Consider the following 10624-nt stretch of genomic DNA (forward strand, 5'->3'; position numbering starts at 1 on the left):
GTGAGAGAATAAACAAAATGCAAAAAATTAAAAATAAAATAAAACTACTCATTCCCTCACTGCAAAGTTGTCGGGCGTGTAAATGCAACACTGATAATCGGCCGGATATGCTGAGGCGCCATTAGAAAGCCGTTACGCTCCTACACGCTTAGTGCGACGTCCCATACGAAAGACCGGAAACGTCATACTTCACGGGACACTCTTATTGGCTGGAGTTGTATACGACTGTCGTTACGTACCGTTGCCAAACAATGGGCAGGAAAAAGCCACGTTGACGAACTTTGCTGAAGTGTACCTGCTTTTCGGGACTTGGACAGATTAGTCTTAAACACGACAGATTAGTCATGTCATCGCCGCCGAAAGAGAAAATCGAAACCAGAGCTGGACATCCCCCCGCTGGTATTAACACAATGTTGTTTTTCTTGTGTAAAAACTAGTCTGTGAAGGAGTCGAAGGAGCTAGCGAGCTAGCGCATTCGTGACCATCTCAGTGCATTAGGCCAACGCTACAAGGGCAGAGAAGCCAGTAGTTTAGGCATCTAAACATCTATAGCCACTCGTTCGTTATTTTCAAATTTATATACTCAAAATGTATTCCTTTTGAGATTGCTTGGGTATTCTGACAGATGCACACTGGCTGAATATGAAAACAATGTTCAGACACAAGAAAGCAAACTGTCTAGCTTTATAGCTAGCTGTGTCCGAATGCCGTGTACCGTAGCTTTGTAGCTAGCTAGCTAATGAATACGCAGGCTTGCAAATGACACCCAAGATGGTAAGAGTCTCTGTACGTTTATTACGATGTAAGCGCTCAGTTCCAGTTGTGACAATATCTCGTATTGGAACAGTCAAAGCAGGCGGGATGAGGATAGTCCAGAAACACCAGCCTGGCGAGCCAGCATCAGACAGGAAGGAAGACAAGGACAGTAAAGAGTTCGAGAGCTGCAGGTAAGAAAGTTGACTTTGTCCTTTGCTCGCCCCACGCAGCAGTACCTGAAGCACTTCGCCCTCTGCAGTGTGCATGAACTCTTTAGCGTTACCGCTATCTCACTCTATCGCTCCCCTCTTAGCCCCGCCCCACGCCCCTCTTAGCCCCGCCCATGCCCCGCCTTATTTCCCCGTTCTCCACGCCCACCCGCCTGCTCACGTTTTCCTCTGACACTCTGGTTCAGTTTTGCATTTGTGTAATTAGTAACACAAATTTCTGAAGATTTGCACAGATTTGCTAAAGTTCAAAGCTGTTAAAAATGCTAAGTGTGTTTGTTAACCACTAGATGCGTGTACTGTCCTTTTTCACCTTTTGAGTGGCCTCGGGTACATACTAGGTTTTTTTGGGGGAAGGAGGTTTGCATGAGAAATGTTGTTTAAATAGATATTGGTTGTGTAAACTCTAGAATAACTCCTGCTTGACCATTGGGTATTTCCTTAGTAACAGGTGAACTGTTCTCACCGGACTGCTGAAGTGTAGGAGTGTGTGTGTTTTTTGTGCACGACACACGGTGGCTGACTTCAGAGCCGAGCTCCAGGAGAGGAGGAACCCCATCTGGTGCGCGCGCTCATTTTGCATTCTGCGCTGAGCAGTAGATGAGTTTTCCACACTTCCACAGCAGAGTGGCCTGAGAGGCCCCCTCTGTGGCAGCAGCCCTCCCACTGCGCAGCTGCCTCTCACCCCAGAGGCTCCAATGTTTCAGCCACTCTCATGACCATGAAATGGGGTCTTATTTTCTGTTTGCTTTACTATCTGTAGTAGTGTGATGTTAAAGGAAGGATTTATTCTTCTTCTTAAGGAAATGGCATCGGGTGTGTCCCTCTTCCTGTGACATGGCTGCCAGATATGACCACATCTTCCTTCTCTTTTTTTTTTTTATTATGGTGATTCAAAGCCACATGTTTTGTTTGTTTTTGTTTTTTTTGTGTCAGATGTATTTGTTATCGATTAGCCTGTGCTATTTTTAACATTTAAAAATATTTTTAGCACTTAGCCCCCCATGCAACACTGAATTGAATCAGTGTGTCGCCATTCAAGTGGGCAGTCTGCAGGTCAGGATTAGTCTTCCCGTGTGGTACAGTGTGCATCAGTTCACCCCACGGGGCCCAGTCCCCTCGGCCCATTGCCTGATTACTGCTACCTGTCTCCTGTTGAGAGGAGCTTGCAGATGTGGCCTTATCAGTGCCCAGGGCTAGCTGCCCCTTTCAGGTTGCCAAAAAGCCCTGCCTACACTGCCGCACCAGAATGGCACTAAGGCAGCGTTGGGTGCTGTCCAGAGCCCTGTCATAGACACAGACACATCTGAGGAGCAGATGTATGAGGAAAAGATTTGAAATGGCCAAAAAGGCTCCTCTGCTGTTGGGGCATGGCACTCTATTATTGGCTTCTGCAAGCAGGGTGGGGACTTCCTGTGCAGACGCTTTGTGCTTGGCTGGCTAAGCCAATGTCATTTCTGCAAAAGTGCTGAGCACCAGGAAGTGTGGCTATGGCTGCTTTGGGATCCAAGTATACTTTCTTTAGCAATTCGAATCTCATTTCAGCTGGTTCCTTTTCAACTGTTCTGCAGGCCTATGCTAAATATAGCAGCTCACTATTACCATGGAAACTCTGTCATTTCAGAAGTTGTTTTCGACCATTGTATCAATTGCAAACTAAGTGTGAAAAAAACAGCAGTGCAGCGCTCTAGGGGTAATGTTTCTGAGCCCTGTCCTCAGGGGATGGCCAGACTGTCCACACATGTCCTGAGTTTGCAAACTGATGTAGTCGAATGCACAGGAGTCCGGTCGTTGGGATCAGTTGTTGTTTTACCCCTGGGTAACATGGCGTGGGCTGTAGTGAATGCTTCATATGCTACACTACACTACCCCCCCCCCCCCCCCACACACACACACACACGCACACACACACACGCCTTCTCAAGCAATGCTTGCCCGCAGTGGGTTTAGTCAGCAGGTGGCTTCTGGTGGAAAAATTGCAGGTTTGTTGCGGTACGTCAAGCAGGATTGTCTGGGGACGGCCTGCCAGGTTCACTTTGGGCCCCGAAGATGTACACAGAGCGATGCCAGTGGGACAGCCCATCAGGCAGGGGCCCCAGCACCTCGCAGCCCGGGAGCACCCCTCACCGAGCAGGAGGCTCCTCCTACCCTGCCCTGCCCTTCCTCCTGACGAGGGAGTTCTCATGCTGTCCAGGGGCAGCTAGGCATTTAATCAGGCTCTGGGGTTGCTCCTATCTCAGTAGAGGCCTGGTGTCTGATGCCAGTAGGGTTCCCCAGCATAGTGGACCATCCTGGCTATGTGTGAGCCTCTCTTTCAGCCCTTAATGGGGCAGGAGCTGCGAGAGCTTCTGGTGAGTGCAGTCTAGGCTATTGATATTTCTGCCTCTGCCATTTCCCAAGTTTAGGCTGCTATTCGCTGTGGCAGGAAAATGGATTTTCACATTATCTAACTGGCACAGTGCAGCTTGAGGTTCTTTTAGGGTAGGCTAGACGTTCTGCTTCTAAACCCCAAAAAAATGCCTTTGAAATAATTTTTAAAAAACTGCAGTGCAGGAAAAGTGTTTCTCCAATATTCTAATATGCTATGTTGTCACCATATTAATGCTATCAGAAGTTCGGTTTATTCGTCACATACATAGTCATACACAGTATAACACGCAGTGAAATGGTGAAAGAAAAAGACAAAATATTTGAGTAGGTACACATCTGAGATCGTGTGCATGTGCGTGCGCGCACGCATGCAGGTTTGTATAGCCCCCGCTGTGTGCACAGTGAGTGGCGGTCAGAATGAAGTCATTAGCTGAACCCTGCAGCAGGACTGTGTGGCTGTTCCACTCCAGGGCAGCCTGTTAACACACACTGCAGTCAGTTCTCCAGTTCCGTTCGACTAACTTCATCAAAGGCTGAAGCTACCTGAGTGTAGTCCACAGTCTCCACTGGGACTGATCTTCTGAGGGAGCTTCACCGCTCGATTCTCTAAAAAGATTAATAACATTATTTTGAGCGATATAATGTATGGAATTATTCACTGTGGATACAAGTTCTTAGCACAGACTTTAGTGTGCAGCACAGATGATTTAACTGACTTAACCAGAACTATTATGAACTTGTCAGAACTAAAAGCCTAACTAGTAAATGCTTAATCGTGATGCTTTTAATGGTAAATATAATCCATTTAAGCCGCTGATTTGAATGCTCTTGCAGCTATGCTCTGTTCAGTTTGTAAATTAAAGGAATACTCCAGCGTTTTCCAACCTCCATCTTGTCCGTTTGTAATATATGGTCACGGACAAAAAGGTTAACATATTTCCCTGTCAACCTAAAAAATATATATACACAATTATAATTAAAGACAGAGTAGTTGATCTTTTTCAGCAACTGCCCTGAGGTTTCGATTATGCTTCGAGTCATCCAGTTTGTCTGTTAATCGACGAACTTTACCCGACAGATATTACTTTGAAAGGAGTATTCCTTTAAACTCCGAACGCATTCCCTTCCGCAGGAGGGGGGCGTGATGAGATGGCGAAGCGTTAACTGACAGTGCGACGACCATTATTTCCACGCTCCTCTCCTCCTTGCTGATTTGTGTGCTGAAGTGTGTTCACGGGCGTAATTGTGCGGCGCTTTGCTAATCTGCGCCCGTTCGCGCGGGGGGGGGGACTTTTCTTATTAGCGCCGCCGCGGCGTTCGCTACCTGTCAATTAAACGGGATGTGTGGCTGAGTTAAATAAGCGGTTCAGAGCCGCAAAGTTGAAGCGATCCCGGTACGTCCCACCCCGGTACCGCTTCGCATTGAGGCGAGACTCGTTGTCTGCACAGAGGGGAAGGCGAGCCCCATTTTCCCTGGCACTAGCAGCAAGAGATGGGCACGGATCTCGGGGTTCAGTGCGATCTAACTTCTAGCGCCGCTCCCTCCCACGGTTCCCTTAGGCGGCGTGTTGTCGTTTCACACCAGCAGAGCCCACGGTTGCTATGGTGCTGCCAGGTTGCTAGGGTTAACACGGGCTTGTTAATTGCTAATGATCTGGTTGCCTAAAGCTGAACCCAGAGGCGTTCTAGTCTTCTAGCCCCCCAACCTCCCTCCGCATATCTGTGTGCGTGTCTCTCTCATTCTTTCCTACTTTTTTTTCATCTCTGTTTTAGCTCCCTCCCACTGTGTTTGCCCTTTTCATCCTTGGAGAAAGAGCAAAAATATGTAAATGTGTCATCTCTGTGGTGGAATTGTATTAATTAGCTTTTTGCACAGACGCTCTGCCCTTCCTAACCGTTCAGTTCCATCTCTGTCGCTCACAGTGCCAAATGCTGTTCCATGCCTACAACTTTCTTTGTGTTTCTTTGCGACTAAGGTCGCCAGATGTAGTGCAAAGAGTTAGACCACAGTTGTTGGCTAGCACACTGCTGCCCCCCACAGGCATGAAATGACATTGCATATATAAGTATCGGTGGTTCAGTCATTGTTGAGTGTGTATGCCACTAGGTGTAACATTTTAGATGGAAATATCGATTGGTGGCTAAGACCAGATAATAAAAAACACAGATTCAAATCAGGACTGGAGATGCATAGTAGGAGATTACAAGAGTCATATATTATATTGCCATCCTTACCTCAGACTTCTGTCTCCCCATAAGTGAACATGGCATTAAGTTCACCAGGATACTGGTTTGCAAGCAGCTCAACACACAGTATGGAAAATGAGCTGTCACTTAATTTCTGAACATGATATTGGTGTAATATGATTCGGGGGCGGAGGAATAGGTACATTTAAGTGTTGGGATGAAAATTATCGGGGCCTTGTAAAGATTTCCCAGAAAAAAAAAACCGACACAGAGCCAAGTTGTGACAGCTGAACCACCTTCTTGTGCGTCTTATCCTCTCTCTCTCTCTCTCTCTCTCTCTCTCTCTCTCTCTCTCTCTACACCACCCCTCTTGTTTTCACATTAAAAAAATCTCACAATTACAGATTGTGGGGGTGGGGAATTAATAAATATAAATATATATATATATATATAATCTCTTACATGTGAATTTTTCTTACATGTGATTTTCTTTTTTGAGATGTGATACAGCTGTATCATGTGAGACAGCTGTATCACTCACCGTTTACCTCCAGGAGTGTGAGGTTTCGGATCCCTCCCCTCACACTCCTTGACAGACATACTTTAATTTTTGGTCATAATGAGGGTATCATTTTTCACATCAAGGTCGATTATCACTTGTGACCTTCACCCGTAGCCGTGGCTCAGAGCAGACTGCTTTCCGTGGGAAAACAAATGAGAGTAATTTAAGTAGCTCACATGGAGGCAAGCTTCTCTTCATCCCGCAGGAATCTTTTATAGGTCATTTTGTTTCTTGGCTGCAGCCTAACACATCTGATGTAACATCTCACACACACACACACACACACACACACACACACACACACACACACACACACACACACACACACACTCACACTCCCCACACCACCCCAATGCTGACCAATGTCTTGCCTTCCCCACGAGCGCTGGGAGTTTGGGCCGTTTTCTCACATCAGAAGCCGTTAGCCCCGTGGTAATTCAGCTGTCCCCCTGTGGTGGAACTAACGTGCTGCCGCACCTGACATTACCCAGAGCGCGTGACGGAGAACCCAGGGCCGGGCTCGCCTCGGCATCCGTAACCCCATCCCCAATCCCCGCTTGCTTACCGTGTGTGTATCTGTATGCTATCTGGCCACCCCTGCTCATGAGGTTGGAGCTGGGTGGAGGGCCACCCCCACCTGATGACCATCATGCAATCAGGCGGCACGTCGGTGTTGTGAATAGCCTCATCACCGCCACCAGCAACGTGTGGGCAGGAGTAATGAACCTAGTGGCTATGTGGCCATTTTAGTTTTTCATTCTATGCGACATTAAGGACCTTGTTTTTGTGCGAATGTGTTTGAGAATTGATGGTAACTAATGCACTTTTTATTATCTTTTTATGCTTTTTATTTTCATGTATTTATTTTACTGTATAATATGCATGACCTTGTTAATTTGTTTTAGATGTTTGGTTTGATTGTGTTGACATACTGATACTCATGCAATACTTTTCCACTTTCCAGCCCACCGAAGCCAGTAGTTGTGGTGTCCGGCGTGGTGACAAAGGTAGGGTAGTCATTACCCATTCACAAGGACAGATCTCCAGACCACCACAGCCTAAGCCTGATCTGACGTATTCAGGTGGTCTGGCTTTGCAGTGCTGCATGTACTTCAGAATGTCTTCAGACGTGCACGCACAAAAACACACGCAATGTATAATTCAGATGCTGCGTACCGTTGCCCTCTGGGTCCCTGCCACTCCGTGTAACTGTCTTGGCTCTGTGTGGGTGTGTGAGTGAGTGTGTAGAAATCTGTGTGCAGGTAAGGCAGTCTGTTTCTCTCTCTACCTCCCTCCCTCTCTGGAGAGTCCAGATGCTCACATGAAAGAGCAGAAAGGGAGGCTGTGCTGCTCTTGAAGGATCAAACAAAGCCCATGGAAGATTCCAGAAAAACACACACACACACACACACACACACACACACACACACACACACACTGCTCTGACTTGCAGCACTAGGAGTTCTCTATTGAACATTCAACAAACTCGCGTTGCCTTACGGGGGAAATGGTGGCTGAGGTGTGGCTCCCCGTGTCTGAGAGCAGCGATATTTCCCATGGACAAGCGCAGCAACGGCAACTGCTTCATTTTCAGGAGTCCGCAAGGCCACTGATTACGACTTCTTACTCATGAGCGTTTCAGAAGAGAACTGGTTTTTGGCGTTTTCGATGCCCTCCTCTACAGAGAGTTTATGGGGTTTTTTGTTTGTTTGGGGGGTTTTTTGGACAAAAAAAAAAAGAGGAGTGAGTGAAAGAGGAGGAAGGGTTAGTTGTCAAGCAGCCTCAGATCCACACGTAAACGGAGGTGGCATGACAGAGAGCACACAGCCAAGTCCGCCCAGCTAGCCGGGGAGGTCCGACGTGCTGGCTGTCTGCAGCAACTAAACCCTGCCGCTCGCCCACCTAACCCCGACTCATGGTGACTAAACCCTAGCTTCGACGGACACCCCTTACCCTCCGTATAATGTCCACTTAACCGTGCGCTATATTAAACATGCCTGTCTGGGGTCTTAATTAGATATATAGCTCATAGATGTGCGTTTTTACAGGTCTGCAGTTACAGACTGTAGTCCATCTGTTGGCATGCACAGGGCAAATTGCTGATATGATTTGGGTGGCGCACCATTCTCAACATGGCATTAACACTGACATGGTAATGATATGTTTGTGTATCGGGCTGGTAGACGTCGGGCAGCAGCAGTTCTGTAGGAGCTCGTACACGTGTGTGCGCGCATCACTAGTGGGTCGAGAGTGCCTTGCCATGCAAAAACATACATATGCCAAGAGAAACTGACCAGGAGGGTGTCTAAACACAGTAGCTGATGGGAACAGATGTTATAGTCTCTACCTGTACACCTGCAAGATGGCTCTAATAAAGCAAAATTGCTTCTAATTAACGGGGTAGTGAGTGATGAATTTTTAGGAAGTCTTTTCAAAATAGTTTTTTTTAAAGGACTTGTGGTAATTGAGTGGGTGACCAACAGCACGCAGTTGCTATGGGAGGGGAAAAAAATGTCATTAAGCCTGTAGAACAAAGACTCCACTAAAGGAGGAATCCCTCTACTCTATGGCGATGGCCCATGGTGATCTCCGCCCCCTCACGGGATTGGCCTGTCTCTGTCCCATCTCACAGGGCAGTGACATAACCCCCAGCAGCTGCGTGGAGTTGTGGTTTGAGCAGGGGGGGGATTACACCAGGGAAGATCCAACTGTGTGCTTCCCATTGTACACGACCTGTTTCGTGAAAAATCCTGCCAACCCTGCTGATAAAGGCAGGTACTTTCCAAACAAGGTTGGACATGTTTGACTTGTGTAATATTGCGTTTGTCAAGTTTCACGATGGCCCTGATTATTCCTATTGTAATTGAACGAATCAACGGTTGCAATAAGTAATCTTTGGTGCAGTGATGATACTGCCAGACTAAAGAAACCTTAGAAGCTTTATCAAACTCCTTCTCTCTCACACAAACGTACGCGCACATGCACTTGCGAGCTCATATATGCAAAACAAAGCTGTCTGGGTTGTACGGTGATCCTTCTATAATGCTGCCCCAGTTAGGGGAGCGCTCCACTGAAGTTGGGCGTTTCCTGTGCATTTCGCTGGGATTCATGTTTTATTTATCCAGGGACCTGTGACCGCGCCGAGCTCTGGTATTAATTAGGCCGGGGCTAATCGTGCTCCGCCAGTCTGTGTTTGCACGCGCACTTGTCTTACTCCACCTCGGCCAGGGCAGAGAGGTCGGCCTGAACTCGTTTTTGATCAAACCTGAATTCCGGTGCTCTAATCCACACACGCACCGTTGTGATCTGAATCTGTTTGCAGAGTTCCACTGGCCGCCGTCTCTCAGAGCCTCTTGCGCAATGGCCTCGCTCTACTGATGCAGCGTTCTTAGCCCGGACACTCTGCTGCGTTTCTTTGCTCAGGCCGTCTTCCTGATGCCCCACCAGCGCAGCAGACGGAAGCGGCACAGCCCAAGTTTATGATTAGCGTCCGAAGCTGCATCTTCCGAACGGCTTCCTCACGTTTCTGCCGCAAGACTCTGCCCTGAACGGATTTAGCTTCTGTGGTAATGATGCTTTTAAAACGGGTCAGTTTCAGAAACTCGTTCTGTAGGGTAAGGTCCAGTTACCAGTTGTCATCCCCAGTTCACATACAGTTACAGAGTGACCAGTTCAAACAGAGCACCTGGACCACGGTGGAACACACCGGGCTAGAAGCCGTGCAAATAACACACCAGTGTAAGCTGAGGCTGGAACCACATAACCAGCAATGAAGATGAGCTTCCCTTGCAGGGGGTTTAGGTTACCAAGCAACAGGAGTGTGGAGGGAGTGCATGCATGACAGCGCGGGTGCGTGTGTGTGTGTGTGTGCGTGCGCGTGTGTGTCTCTTCTTATCTGTAACCTTGGCGCCCCATGCGGGCCTGTGCTCCCCAGGGCGATAAGGACTTCACCCCTGCTGCAGCACAAGTGGCCCACACGAAACCTGTCCCCTCCGTGCAGAAGCTGCCCCCATCCCACCACATCAACCAGCACATCCACCAGCCACGCAAGTGAGCCTCCGCCCGTCCCTGGAACCAGCGCGTCGGGCGCGGCCGGGACCACACCGACCAGCCCCGCCTCCGCACCCAAGCACCACCGGCCCGACCAAGCGCTCAGATTACCAGGAGACTCCTGGTTTCAAACATTCCGCACGACCCCTCCTGCCTGTGCCTGCGACTTGTACCGCCCTTGACTAAACCCAGGAGATCGCTCTCCATCCTGCGCTCGGCTCTGCCTCCCCTGTACATCATTACAACACTAGATTTGAGGGCTCCATTGCCAAACACAGAACAGTTTATTCTGTGATTCTGTTAATTTAATTAATCAGTTGACCTTGATTTTTTTCTGTTTTAAACCAGAAGCTTCTGGAATTATGTAAATTGTATAAATCTTTTTTGTGACATCAGTGAATGATGCATATTAAGCATTAGGCACTAGGTGTGGTTGCCTGAATAAAGTTATTATAAAATCATCATCCATTTT

At 48.0% G+C, this 10624-nt stretch overlaps 1 protein-coding gene across 1 annotated transcript; it reads left to right on the forward strand.

Moving 5' to 3' along the window:
- Positions 1-222: 222 nt before the first annotated feature.
- Positions 223-10616, forward strand: dap (death-associated protein). The gene is made up of 4 exons (XM_027004416.2): positions 223-399; positions 848-947; positions 7067-7109; positions 10037-10616. The coding sequence occupies exons 1-4, from the start codon at positions 345-347 to the stop codon at positions 10154-10156; spliced, it is 318 nt and encodes a 105-aa protein (XP_026860217.1). The 5' UTR covers positions 223-344; the 3' UTR covers positions 10157-10616.
- The last annotated feature ends 8 nt before the right edge of the window (positions 10617-10624 follow it).

This window comes from Electrophorus electricus, chromosome 5 (assembly GCF_013358815.1).
Source record: "Electrophorus electricus isolate fEleEle1 chromosome 5, fEleEle1.pri, whole genome shotgun sequence".
Taxonomy (NCBI): domain Eukaryota; kingdom Metazoa; phylum Chordata; class Actinopteri; order Gymnotiformes; family Gymnotidae; genus Electrophorus; species Electrophorus electricus.

What these genes read in the sequence shown, in the direction of transcription:
- dap (XM_027004416.2), top strand. Translation starts at nt 345, where the DNA reads ATGTCATCGCCGCCGAAAGAGAAAATCGAAACCAGAGCTGGACATCCC. An exon ending in AGCTGGACATCCCCCCGCTG is followed by an intron (nt 400 to 847) that starts GTATTAACACAA and finishes GTATTGGAACAG; the next exon opens with TCAAAGCAGGCGGGATGAGG. An exon ending in AAAGAGTTCGAGAGCTGCAG is followed by an intron (nt 948 to 7,066) that starts GTAAGAAAGTTG and finishes TCCACTTTCCAG; the next exon opens with CCCACCGAAGCCAGTAGTTG.